At 40.3% G+C, this 17,482-nt stretch overlaps 1 protein-coding gene across 1 annotated transcript in view; it reads left to right on the top strand.

The window, feature by feature from the left end:
- LOC119737992 (ATP-binding cassette sub-family C member 9-like) overlaps positions 1 to 17,200 on the top strand; it is a 28,758-nt gene extending 11,558 nt beyond the window's left edge. The window contains exons 16-31 of the mRNA XM_038212691.1: positions 317 to 538; positions 2,363 to 2,563; positions 3,825 to 3,994; positions 5,219 to 5,288; positions 5,661 to 5,818; positions 7,186 to 7,278; positions 7,848 to 7,950; positions 11,221 to 11,334; positions 12,008 to 12,119; positions 13,306 to 13,433; positions 14,038 to 14,116; positions 14,264 to 14,372; positions 14,562 to 14,671; positions 15,285 to 15,418; positions 15,633 to 15,695; positions 16,909 to 17,200. Coding sequence (XP_038068619.1) covers positions 317 to 538; positions 2,363 to 2,563; positions 3,825 to 3,994; positions 5,219 to 5,288; positions 5,661 to 5,818; positions 7,186 to 7,278; positions 7,848 to 7,950; positions 11,221 to 11,334; positions 12,008 to 12,119; positions 13,306 to 13,433; positions 14,038 to 14,116; positions 14,264 to 14,372; positions 14,562 to 14,671; positions 15,285 to 15,418; positions 15,633 to 15,695; positions 16,909 to 17,049 — 2,007 coding nt within the window. The 3' untranslated portion in view covers positions 17,050 to 17,200. The remainder of the gene's footprint in view (positions 1 to 316; positions 539 to 2,362; positions 2,564 to 3,824; positions 3,995 to 5,218; positions 5,289 to 5,660; positions 5,819 to 7,185; positions 7,279 to 7,847; positions 7,951 to 11,220; positions 11,335 to 12,007; positions 12,120 to 13,305; positions 13,434 to 14,037; positions 14,117 to 14,263; positions 14,373 to 14,561; positions 14,672 to 15,284; positions 15,419 to 15,632; positions 15,696 to 16,908) is intronic.
- The last annotated feature ends 282 nt before the right edge of the window (positions 17,201 to 17,482 follow it).

Raw genomic sequence — 17,482 nt, 5'->3', positions numbered from 1 at the left:
TTTGTCAAAGGCCTTAGGGAAAGAAGTTGTTCAAGGATTCGATTTAATCAATTGGCAAACATTTATCACATATCTGATTTCAAATTCGTTTCCTGGGGTATGCACAAGCTGACTCGTATTTGCCTATTTATAAAAGCTTATTTTCCAAAAATCCATTCCAAAATCCATTTCAACGGTGGATCTTGGTACAGCTTGTTTTAGTGTGAATTTGCACAGACAGATGTCTGCAGTTTAGCATTTTCATGAGAGACCGAGGCCCTGTTCTTACACTGCTATCTTCAACCATCTTGATTATCTATGACATGCATTTCTTCAGATTATCAAGATAGAAGACGGTAGGATAGTCGCCCAGGGCACACTGGACGACATCATCACGGCATACCCGGACATGTACTCGGAGTACAACCAGGCGGTCAAGCTGGCTACGGAGTCCGAGGCCGAGGCGGAAATGTCCGGCTACGAGTCGGAATCGATGAAGCAGGACCGACTGCTGATGGAACGGCAGGTCAAGACAGAAGGACACCGATCCAAAGGTGATGTTTGTTGGTCGAGTCCGTCACAAGTCCGGACCAAAGTAGAGCACAAGTTGTCTCATTACCAAAATAAAGTTCAGCACTTTCGACCTTGCTATGCTCCGTTGTTAGGCATGGGTCGTTTGGCAGCAGCCAGAAGGCCGGTCCATACTCGGCGCAAAAGCGAGCGCGAACGCGAATTTGTGACGTCAGAGCAAGTTTTCGCAATGCGAATTGCAAAAGATGAACACATTTCAAATCTGGGGATTTCGCTTTGTGACGTCAAATTCGAATCGCATTCGCATGAAGTATGAACCGGCCTTAAGGCGCCATTACACGCCTTTGGCTCGACCACGTTGTAGCCGCGTCTATCGCAACTCAACTTCTGCTGCGGTTTGCCCCCTATTTTTTTTGAAGAAGTTCTACATGAAGCGCTTTCCAGATCTAGGATATAAAAGCCCAATTAATAAGCTCATGGAATCGCTCATCCTACTTTTCCAGTTATCGAATTTTGAACACAAACACCGTTTTCAACCTTGTCCACTAATCGCAATAAAGGTAAGCGATATTTCAGCAAAACTATTCCCATATCAAAAAACACATCAGAACATTCTCATAACCATGCTAACTGGCACTTATCATAACATTTATTTGAAAACCTGCTGTTTCAAATGTTAAATAAAATGCTTTATAATGTCAAGAGTTATAGTCTTGCCTTGCCTTCTTCTCGGCTACCCCGGAGACTTTGGGATTATTCTGATATAATTTTCAGGATACGACATAATTTCATTTGTACATAAATATCACGTACCTTAATGTGATCCGGAGACAAGGTTAAAAAACGATGTTTGTGTTCCAAAATCCATGATTAGAAAAGTACTTGAGCGATTCGAATGATTCTTGCACAAAGGCCAAAAAAAAAAGTCTCCGGTTTCTGGTATGCGCGCGCGTCGCCGCAGCCATGCGCGTCGGCAAAATGAAAAAGTTTTTTTTTCAATACAAGATGATGTCTCAAAACCGCCAAACTCACTGGTTTGACTGGAATCCTGCTGCTGCACAATTTTAACGTGTTTTTAGATGGGGTTATGATCGAGAATAAGCTTTATGTGGCCTCTCTGGACTCCCATATATTTGCACTAAGTTTAGTCGGGCACCATTTGCAGTCATCAGCCGACATTTAAAGCCAAAAAAAAAAAAAAAAAGGTAAAAAAAAAACAACAGGTAAAAAGCCGCGTCGCCGCACCACTTTTGGGGCAAGCTCCATACCAGAAACCGGAGACTTTTTTTTTTGGCCTAAAGGAGAGCTTATTAATTGGGCTTTCATATCCAAGATCTGGAAGCGCTACATGCAAAAATTCTTTTAAAAATAGGGGCACCATTTGGTTTTCCTTTTTTTTTTACTCACTCTGTAAAATAATTTCTGTTACACATCTGCAAAACTTCAATCGGCTGTTCGAGACTTTGTTTTTGGTACATGGATACCTGCATAATGAATGCGACCCAAAATTGAGACTCTTAAACGTGTTATAATGTTTATACATTAAAAATAGAATTAGCTGTTGCAAACTGCTTACCAACCAAAAGGACCTATGGTATAAATGCAAAAAAATAGTTAGTGGCCTGACGTTTCGACCCTAGCAGAGTCTTTCTCGAAGGCTAAAAGCAAGAAAATGTTTAAGCCTTCGAGAAAGACTCTGCTAGGGTCGAAACGTCAGGCCACTAACTATTTTTTTGCATTTAATGTTTATACATTGTTACAACAAAAGCGTTTATAAGTAAAACACTAGGTTTTGAAGGGTAATTTTCTTGCCCTGTTCAACGAGAATGCGTTCACCGATACAGGGCTCAAGGGAGACGCCGCTGGAACACTGATGGAGAAGGAAGAGATTGAACGAGGCACGGTGTCCTACAAGATCTACATGTATTACGGCCAGATTTTCGGCCCGTTGATTGCCCTCATCGCTGCTTGCCTATCCGGGTTGTACGCGGGCCTCAACATTGCTGCCAATTTTAAGCTGTCGGAATGGTCTGAGTCCGGTCTTGGCAATATAGTGAGTAGAGAGTAACAATTCTCCCTCCCCCTCCCAACAAAAACAAAATCCACATGATTGTATCAAAATAATCTGTTATAATAAACAGTTTCTTGCCTCAGTTATTAACAGTCTCCGAGATAATAATTTCATTTCCATGCATAAATTGTCTAACCAGCATGTGAATGGAGTATACAAGGGGAAAAAAACATTTGCTTTTGCTCTAATTTTCAGAATTGGTCAGATTTGGGGGTCGGTTTTTATATGAAATATTATTACACTGACTTGCTGGGAGTTTTGTGCTCACGGATGCTGGAAAAATCTAGGAAAAAAATGCTGTTCTTGTAGTCTGGTTCCCTGACCCTTCTTTGAAACGGAGCAATTTATAGATATCAGGAAATTGTCAGGTCAGGAAACGCTTGCACAGTTTATGGATGTGTAATCGATTGCAAACAAAATATATGGACTAACTAAATTTTGTAAAGTGGGGGCAGTATTTGAAAAAAAGTCAGTTATTTACCAACGATGGTTGGCTGACCAACTTTGGAAATTTATAAAAAATGTCCACTTTTCTTGTAAATGACAGCACACAGGGTGCCATGATTTCACAAGATGCTTGAGACAATTATTCAATTTATGTCAAATAAATAATTTCACAATTATTTCCAAGGGTTACGTTTACAAATGTTGTGTATTACCTTTAATTACGGAACCATTATAAAATTTATACCTGAGGATTTTGTTTTAATGATTAGCCGTCGGTGAACTATATTAGAAAGGACGCTGTATTGAAACTATTAATTTATTTTGGCCACCGGTATCAAACGAGGGGAATAATCGTCATAGCAATTTTTGGCAAGGTATACACCTTCGGAGTTGGAAAATATGTGATAGCATTGCAGCTGTGGCAGGTTTTTGGGTGTTTTCACCCTTTTTTCAAAATGTCCATCAAAATGCTTGTTACCACTCTAGGGGCGGTATACCGTGCGCATGCTCATTATAATCATTTATGCCCTGGTTTGATACTGACCAAACCCCCAGGCTGATGGCCAATAAGATATACTACATGGAAATATATTTGAGGTGAGATACTCGATGATTTGTGAGTGAAAATAGCCCGCAAGCAGCTGGTTTCCCTATATTTCTATTTTCTGTTCCTTCATTTTTCAGATATCTCGCTTTCTTCGGTGTCGCTGCTGAATACACGCACAGCGTTTAGTAAACCTTAAATATTTGAGCATGAATATAGCAGACAGTTCATTTATTTTTAATATTTTTTCAGACCTACGTCAATCAGCAAGTCGAGCAATACCTTGGGATATTTGTGGCCTACGAGATAGGGTACTTGGTATGCCGGATACTTACCGTTTCCTGTTTAGTCTGGGGAATCATGCGGGCCGCCAAAGGCTTACATCACAGGTTGTTGCGGAATATTATTAGAGTCCCTCTCAGGTAGGTTGGCTGTTGGAAGATTTTCTTCTCCGGTTTTACTGATCCGATCACCTTGGTCCAATAGCTAATGGAATCTGTGCCACCAGACTCTACAGTATGTCCCAAGTAAAGTATCCGTCTGACTGTTTCCGAAATAACTACAAAACCATGACCTGAATTTTGAAATGTTCGATTGTGCAGATACTCCGTATCCATTGCCTAAACCCCTGTGAGTTTAATTTCAGCCACGCATCACTGCAAAATTGTCAATTGATCGCAACAACATTTTTGGACACTATGACCAATTGCCTTGCCTTAATGAAGGTGAGTGCTGCGTAATGTTGTGAAAACAAGGCTGATGCGTTTGGGATTGGAATCGTTTGCCCTGGAGCATTAAACTGAGGTCTTGCCATGATGACTGATAGCAAGGCAAATGATTCCAATCTCAACTGCAGCCCTTTTCACAACATCAAGGATTTTACACAGCTTACCTAAAACAGCACTGAAATTGAATAAGGCAAGGAACTTGGTCACAGTGTCCAAAAATGGTGTTGTGGTCAACTGATAATTGTGTAGTGATGATTGACTGAAATTAAATGAAACTCATAGGAATTCAGACCAAGGATTAGGAGCATCTGCACAATCAACTTTTTTGGGGACATACTGTATATACGTCTCTATGTGAAGATTTGTACTTGGGTGTAGGCACACACTGGTTTATCTCAACTGAAGACATGTCATACTAACTGCTATTTCCTCCTAGTGTTTACTGGGAATTTAAAGAATTGCATTGGTATGGCGATATTTAGATTTCAAGGCCAGAACTTGAAACGATTTTTTTTAAAGTCCGCCCGTGTCCCAACAAGTTACGTCACAAAGTCACAAAGTCACAAGTCACATGAATTGTGACAAGAGTATTCTTTAGTGTTCACCCCCTTTTTACGTCAGATGAATGTAATTATGATTTGACTTTTGTGATGGATTAGGCTATACAACGTTGGAATATCTTTCGTATTCCTTATGGGGATGGCTTGTAAAGCAACAGCGAAAAATATTGTATATATAATGATAAACACTAACATTTGGGGTTGGGGTGGATTTTTTAACTTACAGAATAAGGCGCTGTGTTGTCCCGTGAAAAAAAAAACCCGACCCGATTGAGATTTACTTAATTTTTCACTATATCTCGCTCTTTTTCAATATGCTTCTCAAAGCTGAAATGTTAAAGTTTCTGTTTCGATCCAGATTTTTCGATACTGTCCCAATCGGACGTGTCCTGAATCGATTCTCCAACGACACCGCACTGATAGATGTGGTAGGTGTTTTCATTAGAGCTCTTCGAGATTTATCCCCTTTGAGAACATTCATAGGGCAGTGACTATAATAACTATAATAACGAATTGCAAAAAGCCTTTGTTTTGCAAGTGGTTGAAGCGTTGCTGTAAACGCATTAAAAGACCAAAGGCCTGAAACAGTGAATCAAGACGTGTGATACAGAGTGATTTTGTCCTCCTGGAAATTTAGGATTTTTTTGCCATAATATCTATATTTATTCGGTATTTAGCTATCCCAGCCTTTGATCAGCCCTTGCCTATGGCTGTTAGTAGTTGTGCGGTTTTTCTTCATTTTTTTTACTCCTCTTTTCTAAAGTGTAATCAAAACTTCAATAATTTGCATTTTTTTTCAGAAAATATCCCAGACAATCCTGGTCGTCATTGCAACCTTTTTGAACGTGGTGTCCTCTGTGGTTGTCAACACGATCGTCATGCCGATCTTCATCGCATTCTTTGTCCCCGTTGCCATTGCATTCATTGTCCTGCAAATGTACTTCTTGGCATCCTCTAGGTAAGAATTTCGGGACTTTACAAACAATGACTTCATCAGTGAATGAGACTTTATTTTGGTTACTGTTTCAGCCAAGAAGGGTGTTAGTCCTCAATGGCTGTTAGTCCACCATGATTCAACCGGTACACTGCAAAAACTGTGTTTAGCAATTCAACACTTTCTAAACACTTTCTTGCTATCAGTTTGTAAACATGCTAAATACTTAACATGTTTAGCGTAAGGATGGATAGTGTTTAGCTAGTGAACACTAATGTTTAGGAATTGGACACATAATGTTTAGCATCTAAACATGTTTACAAATTGATAGCAAGATAGTGTTTAGTTTTTAGAGTGTATACACCACACTATATTTATAATAGTTTACAGATTTCTGTCAGTTAAAGTTGTGTCTTTTAAACCAATCGGGAGACCAACAAGACGCCATTCCTGAGCTGGATATACGAATAGGGCGCATGTCCAACACACCTATTGTTTAGTACCGTCCGCGTGCATCCTATATTAAAAGGTCCTACGTTGTCTGTCAGATGTCTGTCTGTCTGATGTCTGTATGTCACGTTGTTATTTGTAAAAGGCTTAGGAAGTGTGCGGAAACACAAATTGCAAAGGTTTATGGAGATTTCTTATAGCTCCATAGTTGTATTAATATGCTCCGATTTCACTATCCTCTTAAGTCACGGTTGGCACATGAAAACATGATTTATTTATTTGTTTGTTGTGTTCGGCTTTTTTTTGAAAACATGATTTATTGGTTTTGTTTGGCTTTTGAGGGGGGGCAAATTTGTTTCTTTCAGGCTTTGAATAGTTAAATAATGCAACTTTATCTCTATGAAAACACTCCAAAACGGATCGCTATTAAGAAAAGCATAACGTTAATAATAAAACGTGGCAAAATTGCTTCACCAAGGCTCACCACGCTCATTTGGGGTGAACATGCAAATTTAGGTCAAAGTAAACAGTATAGTATACTTATGACTCCACCTAATTAACGTGTGCCGCGCTTTCATCCCGCTAGTTTTTACAAATTATGCAGAGGATTTTACGATGAAGGAACGTTTAGTGTGGCAACACCTCAGATTTTGTTATTTTTTGTTATGGTCAGCAAATAAATTTATTGTCACAATGTTCCTTTCCTTTCCTAGGACATTATTTAATGGCTCAACTAACCATGGACATCTGCACTTATAATTACTATTCTGTGTTCACTTCGTTCACAACATAAGTAGCGGTACATAAGACTTATGAGATTTTACATATTACAGCAAAAATATCACGCGTTCAAAATGCATCGCACTCTAGATGGGAAGCTCTTGCTGTTTTTAAAATCTGTGCTGCAATCGCACGTTGGTCTTGGCTTGACTTCTCAACAGGGAGTTACAGCGACTGAACAGTACCAGCAAGTCACCCGTCCTCGCCTTCTTCTCTGAAAGCCTCACAGGTCTGACAACGATTCGGGCTTACAGGTAAGGCTGTGTTATCGATGTGAAGAGAACAAAAAGGGTCATACTAACAAATGGTACATGCGAGAAACGTCCGAAGAAAAAGAAGGAAAAAGGTATCTTGTGCTTGGAGGTGGGATATTTTTTCATGCACGTTGGCTAGATTCCAAAGAAAAGAACATAAGACTGTGTGAGCAATAACAAGTAAAGTCAAACAAAATACTGGCCAAAAATGTGGTAATTTTGTTTCCTCCTTTTTTTTAAATATCGTTTCCTAAATGAATCAGAGGCGGATGCAGCTTTGCCTCAAGATGGTAAAGCTGTCGGAAAGAGGGGCCAGTCATGTACTACTTTTTCTTCATGGTTTTTCATTTTTTTCATTTTTTTGCGGCTGGGGGGGGGGTTTAGTCCTCCCCCCCCCCCCCCCCACCACCACCACCACCACCACGGAGATCTGCGTTTTGGGTGCCATATTTGTTTTCCGTATTTCATGCTTTATTTTCAATAAGGTGAAAAGATGTCTTTGTGGGACTCAAATATATTTTGACTGCATTGTTTGGTAAGTCCGCGATTTACGATACCATTGTACTTAGGGCGGGTGGTCGTTTCTTCAAGGCTCTGATTGATCGCATCAACGGGAACCTGTCGGCCTTCATGTACCTGCAAATTGTCATTCGATGGGTCTGTATTCGACTGGTAAGTGTGCCTTTCAAAAACGGATGTTTGAAATGAGAGGGGGGGAATCCTTGATGCGATGTGATGATCCAAAGAGTTTAACATAAGGTAAACGGGAGAGCCATATTGTGCCTTGTGATAAAATCCTGTGCCTTGTGTGCACTTCAACATCCGTTATTCTCTTGATCAACGGTGCCATATAGTGTTTTTACACTGCGGAGAATTAGACAATCATCTGGCCTTTTTTCTAGTTTAGTTTCTTCGATATCTTTGAGAACTGATCTGATTTTGTCCTGTACATGTCCATAGAAGCTATAAAAGGGATTACACTGTAACAAGTCGTGTGGGGTGCCGTGGCCTCGTTGCATCGTGGTCTGGGGCATTCTGCGGGCTGTGGGTTCAGTCCAGCCTGGGGTTATGGTGCGTGTGCGCTTGGGCAAGGCACTTTGTCACTCATTGCTTCTCTCAACCCAGGAGTAAAATGGGAACCTGTGAGGGTAGAGGTCTTATTGTGATTGAATTCCTTGCGCCTAACAGGCACCATCGAATTGCATGCTCCCCAGGGAGCTGAGATGGTATTTGGAATGTTTAATTGGTCCAATGATCAGGGGTAATGATAATATCAAGCGCTTTGATCTTAGTTCAAAGCGTTATTATAAAACCCGTTGTTATTATTTTTAAAAGTACCAGGTCAGATTTGACCCGGACACTGGGTCCTGTAGGGCCTGACACTTTTCTGGGTCAAAAGACACTTTTTTCGGGTCACATTGACACTATTTCGGGTCAAATGCAATTTTGGGGGACAAAATTACCCTTTTTCCGGGTCAAAATGATACTTTTTCTTGGTCAAAATTACACTTTTCCGGGTCAAAATGACTCTTTTTTGGGTCAAAATGACACTTTTAAAAGTCAAAATGACACTTTAAAAGTCAAAATGAAACTTCTTTGACTCATTTTGTTGGTCTTTTTGACCCGTATCAAATCTGGCCCGGGACTTTTTAGAGTATACAATGAGAAAAGAACAGCTGGTAGCGACTTCTCACGAAAGTAGCAACTAACTGACAGAAGACACTCCAAGGGTCACATCATCGGATCTTGATGGAATTATCATTTCAAGTGGTTTGTCAACGGTCACCGTTGACAGGGATCAGAAGAGCACTTATGGGTCATTCCATGTCAGACCAACGCACTTTTTTACCTCATGTCTTCCCATTTTGATAAAAATTGCTGTGCTTGTAGGTCCTAATGAGCAATGAATACACACCAATTTTTAGCCCGATCCGACCTATTATGTGGTCAGGGCAGAAGCCACAAAAAAAATGGCATTTTAGAGTAAAATACCACCCTTTTGGTATAAATATGTCAAAACTGTGGCAATTTTCATCGAATATATGTGAATTTGTTATTAAAATAATGAGGATTGCATGCTCAAATCACTTCTTTTGTCAAAATTAAATTTTGTGAAAAGTAGGTCACATGACCTTAAATATGCTATCGTGACCTTTGACCCATTTTTTGTAATAATGTATCATTCCGAAAATCAACGAAATAAAAATAACTTGCTAGAGCATGTCTCTCTCTATCAGAATCTACTAAAAATCAGTTGGGGTCTTTAAAATTTACAACTTTATGACTATTTTTGTACAGTTGGTAGGTTACAAATGAGTCAATTTATAGACTTTACATAAGAAATACACCAACACAACTTACTATTCTGTTTCTAAAGTTACTAAAATATATCTTGGTTTGTGAATTTCTCATTCTGAGGGCTGATGAGGTCTAACCAGACTCATAGTGTAAATTATCAGCAGTGGCGCACCCAGGATTTGGCTTTTGGTGGGGGGGGGGGGCGGGGGGTCATAAATCGTTTTTTGTTCAAATTTCTGTAAAAGATTGGACCAACAAAAACTAGCCTAAAATCAAACAAACAAATTGACAATGTTGGGGTGGGTTCAAGCCCCCCCCCCCTCCTGGGTGCCACTGATAATTAGTTATCCCACGAGCGCGCTTGGAATATGAAATAATGCAATGATGCTGTGACCCATATGCCACTCGATGCACTACATAATTCCGTGTTCCACGAGCGAAAGTGGGATTTATAACCAATTTATCTTCAAGCAAACTTGATATCAAATGCGTACACGCGGTGAAGATGTACGTGCATACATGTAGTGTATTGGTCCGTTCTGCAGGAAATAACACAACATATGTACACGTACATTTTTAATATCTGGGGTGCAATATAGCTGTGCAATATTATATAAAATCACACAGTTGTTGCTATAGATGGACTAATCAGGGTCTAGGATTCAAGTTTGCTTGAAGATAATACTTAATATTACAATCAAAGTTACCTTACTCATTCATCACTGTGCTTCTTGAACTTTAATGACTCTCACAGACTTGGCATTTTGTTCCTTTGAGATGAATTTCACCTGGACGTGAGTCCGCTGTACTGGGTGAAGGCCTGGTTACTGTTAGTAGTTAGCACACTTCCGAGTCCAGATATTCTGATTGGACAGTTTCTTTGGAATCAGAAGGTAGAATTTTGTTTTTCCTGGCTTTGTACTTGATACATAAAAATCTAGATTAATTTGAAATACACCACTTACTATTCTGTTTCTTAAGTTACTAAAATTAAATGTTAGTAACTTAAGAAACAGAATAGTAAGTTGTGTTGGTGTATTTCTTATGTAAAGTCTATAAATTGACTCATTTGTAACCTACCAACTGTACAAAAGTAGTCGTAAAGTTGTAAATTTTGAAGACCCCAACTGATTTTTAGTAGATTCTAATAGAGGAAGACATGCTCTAGCAAGTTATTTTTATTTCGTTGATTTTCGGAATGATACATTATTACAAAAATTGGGTCAAAGGTCACGATAGCATATTAAAGGTCACGTGACCTACTTTTCATAAAATTTAATTTTGACAAAAGAAGTGATTTGAGCATGCAATCCTCATTATTTTAATACCAAATTCACATATATTTGATGAAAATTGCCATAGTTTTGATATATTTATACCAAAAGGGTGGTATTTTACTCTAAAATGCCATTTTTTTGTGGCTTCTACCCTGACCACATGGTAGGTCGGATCGGGCTAAAAATTGGTGTGTATTCATTGCTCATTAGGACCTACAAGCACAGCAATTTTTATCAAAATCGGAAGACATGAGGTAAAAAAGTGCGTTGGTCTGACATGGAATGACCCTTATCTATCTACGCCCATAAATAGAGGAAATCAGTATTCGGAAATGACGATCTTTACTGGTGTGCATTTGTCTTTCAGGATTTCCTAGGTGCCACGACGGTTCTAATTGCTGGAATGGCTACCCTGGTTGGTGCGTTCACCATGAACCTATCTTCGAGTCTGGTTGGCTTAGCTTTGACATACACATTGCAGGTGAATCCGCGTCTCGTTAATCGTCGGTGTCTTAACTATATTTCGATTGTGAGTTCTTTCTGGTCCTGTAGCTCAGTGTTCCTGACAAGTGTAAAGACACATTATAGTTCAGAAAGCTTGGAAAAAAAACTACAGGGAGAATTCACCTGTGAATTGTTCGGTTTGAGAGGACGTAATAGAAATACCCCAAGTGATAATCCATGAAAACCCATGAATTCCAGCAGGACAAGTCACCCCATCACAATACCACAAAGAGGAGAAAAGAAAAGGGTTTTGCCCTTCCCTGACGTATAAACACTGTATACTCATTGTGTTACCCCCCGAGTGAAAGTGGGAAAAATCACTCGGGTGGGACTCGAAACCCACGACCTCCTGCTTTGTAGTGCAGACGTCTTACCACTAGACCACCGAGCTTGCGGAATCGGTTGCCTGGTTTGAATCTGCTGATATACAAAAAGCAGCAGGTACTGCAATTAAAGTGAAAAGGGGAATATGTGCAGAGAACAAAGACAGCGTACGTTTGATTTGGGGACAGTGATTGCATAATTGATGGGAAATAACAGAAAAGTGTGTAGTGATGCCAAACACGCTACTTTTGAGGAATATCTCTCGGTGTTCCATTGCCTAGGAAGAGCCAATTCAAAGAATGTCTTTTCTATCTTTACGTTTGTAGATAGCACAATTCTTGAACGGCTTGACAAGAATGGCAGGGGATTTGGAGATGCAGATGAACGGCACTGAACGCGTAAAGTATTACACGGGCGTCAGTAATGAACCTTATGATGGTATGAACGATGGGGCATTTTGCATCATTCTAAAAATATTAACTTTTACCCTGTTCTTGTTGGTCACAGATGGAGCCGGCCTCTTTATAACCTGACTTCCTAACTAAAAGACTAATTGTCTGTCTTTGTGAATTAGCCTGGCTGTTGGCGATTGAAGGCTAAATATGGCTACTTGTGTATGCCAGAGACATTTAGTGAATAGCCGTTGAAAATCCAGTGAGTGAAACATTGTGCACTCTGGGACCAGCTTTACTTGGCTCGCGTTGCCTTGTTATATTGTATTCTGAGCATATAGAATGGTATCCCAGAGTTAATTCATGTTCTCAAAAGAACTCATAAATTCACATGTCAATCACATGTCAGTCACATGTCAGTCACAAGTCAATCACAGGCCAATCACAAGTCAATCACATGTCAATCACATGTCAATCACAAGTCAATCACAAGTCAATCACAGGTCAATCACAAGTCAATCCAAGTCAGTAACCAGTCAGTCACCAGTCAATCGCAAGTCAATCACAAGTCAATTTCAAGCCAATCACAGGTCAATCACATGTCAATCACAAGTCAATCACAAGTCAATCACAAGTCTCAAGCTAACTCAGAAGCTATCTAATGAACTGTGACGAAGGCATTCACTTGCAACTGTTCATCCCCCGCTATATACTTGTCGCAAATTACTTGTGACAGACTTGTGATGTGACTGCAATGGACTTGTGGTAGCCTCTGCGCAGTATTCTATGAAAACATGAGGAAAGGCTAGCCAGTTTCGGAATGGGAATATGTTTCAATGTACCAGTTCTTCTTCCTCTTCTCCGCAGTAAGATAATTACTCTTTTCCGCAGTGACATAGTTAGGGCTTATCTGAGAGTCGGTTTACTGGGGAAAATGACCTTCCAGTCCCTTGAAATGTGAGGTCTAACAATGCCATTTGCCTACTCTTTGGGTTTTTTCTTCATTTGTTGTTTAAATTTTAGAGAAAACAAATACCCTTTGCCACAAATTACGATATTCTTTGAAATGAACTTTCAAAATAAATTTTAGCATTTATTAAGTTTTCGAGGACAAATTTAGGACAGTTGTGCATTACCTCATGTGTCATGTAATTTATCCAATTTAGGCATCATCAATACAAAAACCTGTTTCTAAGATTAACAACAAATCCCCCAAATAATACCGGTTTCAGGCGAGGATCCACCACCGGAGTGGCCGCAAGAAGGCCGTATCCAGCTGGACCACGTGTCGGTGCGCTACGCCATCGATACAGACACTGTGCTGAACGATATCACGCTGGATTTCAAAGCTGGAGAAAAGGTAAACCTGACACGGTTGAAGTATGGTTATCGTATAGGAAACCAAAAATCAAGTCCGAAGTCATAAGAGGTACATTTGAGAAACAACCCTCTTTGAAGTCGGGAAACCTGCTAACTTTTCCCACATAACGTCAAGTTTCATGAGGACAAACGCTGCGAAACAACAAAGTGAACAACCGCAAATCATTAATTTTCTCAAACGTTTTCAAATGCATAAATGAAAATTGAAGCTCCTCGGACTAATTTATAGGATAATGTTACAATTTAAAAGCCAGGGTTGTTAGTCAAGTCACCACAAGTCAATCACAAGTCCCTTATACAAGTTTATCACAAGTTAATCACTGTTAAATCACTTGTCAACTTAAATCGAGTATATTGAGCTATTAAATGAACTGTGACCAGGGTATTCCTGAATCATTCATGTTTGCAAAGGTTTTAAAAACATTTCTAAGGCAATGTCATATATATCAAAATACAAAAACGATTAATTTCAGATAAGGTTGAAGAAAAGTCGTATTGGTTCAGTTGGAAAGAAACTATTGTATTTTTACTTTGTTTTCAGCGAGTAATCTAGGGTAATTCTTACTTTCGTCTTCTGCATGTAGGTTGGCATATGCGGACGGACGGGAGCTGGCAAGTCTTCGCTTACTCTTGCTTTGCTTCGAGTCATCGATATCTGTCAAGGTAAGGTCTTTTTAATTGAAATCACTAATCGTAAAAAGGTGGGGGATGCGAATTCACAAATTGGCAGATATTTTTTACAAAATTATAAACTGAAAGAATAGGTATGCGCTTACTCCAGTAACATTTCCTTAATCTTTTTTTGTGTAGGACACATTTTGATAGATGGAGTTGACATCAAGTCTGTTCCCCTGACTACTCTCCGGAGTAAAATAAGCATTATCCCACAGGATCCTGTCCTTTTCACCGGAACAATAAGGTAGGCTACAGTAATGTTAGTGATTATATAGGAAAACGTAATGAAAAAAATGTTACACTGTTAGTAAATTAGGTCAGTAAAACCTGTACTAAATATATCTATAGAGACGAGAATGTGAAGCAAGTAGCATTAATAAAGTGGCACCGAGTTGCATTTTTTAAGACCATGAGACGATACTTTTGTGCGCAGGATGAATTTGAACCCTGTCCCTTCATCTGACAAAACTGACGAGGAACTTTGGCACGCCCTAGAAATCTCCCAACTGAAAGATGTAGTGACTTCGTTAGAGGGCGGGCTTGGTAAGTCACTTTAGACTACGTGATTATTAGTTTGTCAGTCTAGCGAAATTAAAGGATATTAAAGTTAACTGTCTGCTTAGAGGCGACTACTTTGCTGCCTGCTTATATCTCACTATTTGTGGCAGCGTTGTAGTCATTAGTTATTGTTACTTTTGGCTGAAATCATCTATATTTGTCGTATATATACCATTTTTTGTTGAAGTTCGGTTCGTGTATGTCTTAATGCAAAACCTAGTAGTCAATTAATGAATTCAAACGTTTTCGTGCCTTATATTTGACACTTCATATTTACAAACCTTGACGAAATCTGAAAATATTTTGAGAGCCTTGCCAAGAATGTGATGTATTGGGGTTGCTTTGACAAATTCGTCAAGCTGCTTATAGTTGAAAGTTTGCTTAGCCGATAGCCGTGTAAAGCATTAATCAGCTGAGTACCAGCCAAACGCAATATGCACTGCACGACACTTTGGCTAGTAACCGTGTATTGCTTATCAACAACTGTCTGTGCTTAGCAAATATAATTTGTGCATATGGTAGCTCAATGATATCATGGATAATATTTGAATACAGCGGAGTGGGGTGCCTAAGTTCCGACAAACATTCTGTCTTTAAGATTTCTTGGTGACCGAGGGCGGTGAGAATTTCAGCGTTGGTCAGCGGCAGCTGTTCTGTCTGGCTCGTGCCTTCCTGCGCAAGTCCCGTATCCTCATCATGGACGAAGCCACCGCCTCTATGGACCAGGAAACGGTGAGAAATATGGGTAAAATATGGCCAAGACCAAGGCTCAAAATTCAAATGCAAGGATTGGATGCACTATAAATTTGTGTGCGATTACACAGGTTTCTACCAAGTTTCAAGTAAAGTCAGCAAAACTAATATCAATTATGAGACGTAGCGTTTACCACAATTTTGCTTGGGGCGCTTGGTACTGATAACCTACCGTTGTTCCCTTATCTTGCAGGATAACCTCCTTCAAAAGGTTGTAGAGGTAGCCTTTGCTGAGAGAACAGTACTAACAATAGCGGTACGTTTTGAATGAATTTTCCCACAATTGTTATATTACTAGTGTAGTGCAGTGCCCGTTCAAAACGTGCCTGTCTGGAACGGACAGATTGCTTGACCTCCGGTAGACCCGCAAACGTGGCGGTAGAGAGTGCCGTACCCGTGAAATAGAGCGCCATACACCGTTGCGCGATCGTGCCTTTCAAAAAATGGTCGAGGTCCACCTCACTGTTGCGCGATCGTCCCCTTCAAGAAATGGTCGAGACCCAGCTCACCGTTACGCGATCTTTCCCTTCTAAGCAATGGCCGAGCCCAAACAGCTGAACACCATTTGCACGTGTGTTAACCCGTACCGGTGGTGTGGTAAAAATGCAGCAGTGCGTTGCGCGGTATGTATACACACAAACGTATGGTCTAGGACTCCGGAAAATGTAATTTTTTAGGAGCTTCTTTGAGAAACGCTCATCCGAACAACTTCAAACTTGGCATTGCACATTTTGGGGTCATGAGCATTACAGCTGCCGATTTTCAACTTGATACAGCGCCCAGTTCTGGAAATAATGGAAATACACAGAGACACAGAGACATTTCTGGAATTATAGATTAACAAGACTGAAAATAATATGAATTTGCAATTCACAAGGTCAAAGGGAAATCTGATGTAACTACGTTCCAGTTTGCAGAGGGGTGGAGCATTAGTGTCTCATCTTCTGGAGGAAAAACTAATTGCTTTTTAAGGTTTTTTTTTTAACCTACCGCCAAATTCCGAGTGGGAGCACTAACCTGGGAGCATGTTTTGAAGGGGGCCCGCCGCGGCCTCTACCGGCCCACCTCCCATTAGTAACCATGACGGATCCAGAGCACAATTTTTTTTTGGGGGGGGGGGGGGGAGGGGGGCACAACAAATTTTGGTCCCCCAAAAAGTGTGTCCAAAAAATTACGGCGTGGGGTTCGGGGCCAGCTCAAGGGGCCTGAAGACAATTTGATTCAAGATGCCCTGTGGTGTGATCTGAGGCAATTTCTGACCACTTTAACCAAATTTTGTTGAGCCGGGAATAGAGGCTGGTGTTCGCACAAAAAAAAAAATGGGTTCGTTTTGGGGGGTGGCCATGGCCTCCATTGCCCCCCCCCCCCCCCCCATCCGCCCTTGATTAGTTACACCGCTGACTTGTTGGTTTCTCTCTGTTTTTGTATGATAATTATTTTTATTATTATTCTCTATATTTATCAATTAGCATCGCATCTCGACCATCCTGAACTCGGACAGCATTCTGGTACTGGATGAGGGCAAACTGGCCGAGTACGGGACACCTGATGAGCTGATGGCGATGGAGGACGGGATCTTTGCTTCGTTTGTCCGGGACAAGGACAAGTAGATAGACCATGTCGTGACATCGTTCGCCTTTGCTTAATATGTTTGCTACTTCACATAGAAGGCCAGCATTCAGATGAACATGTGAGATTAGTATGCAAATAAATATCATGCACAAAATGTGATTTGATTTAAAGCGGTCGTATTTTTTAGGTTTTCGGCATGGGCGTCGCGAGGGGGGGGCAAGGGGGGGCACTTGCCCCCCCCCCTGGAAAAGCAAAAAAAAAAAAAAAAAAAAAAAAGAAGAAAAAAACGAAAAAAAGAAAAAAGAAAAAGAGGCGCGAAGACAAAGTGGTGTAAATTTAATGAGTTGGGGGGGGGGGCAAAATGTCCCTGCCCCCCTCTAAAACTGATAAATCGAGAATGTGTTGAGAAATACAAGCATTTTTTGGCAAAAAAAATTTTTTGCCCCCCTCTAGAAAAAATCCTGGCGACGC

Source organism: Patiria miniata, unplaced genomic scaffold (assembly GCF_015706575.1).
Source record: "Patiria miniata isolate m_02_andy unplaced genomic scaffold, ASM1570657v1 HiC_scaffold_3, whole genome shotgun sequence".
Classification (NCBI taxonomy): Eukaryota; Metazoa; Echinodermata; class Asteroidea; order Valvatida; family Asterinidae; genus Patiria; species Patiria miniata.
The sequence above is the reverse complement of the archived record's forward strand: the minus strand, read 5'-3'. Positions and strand labels throughout refer to the sequence as shown.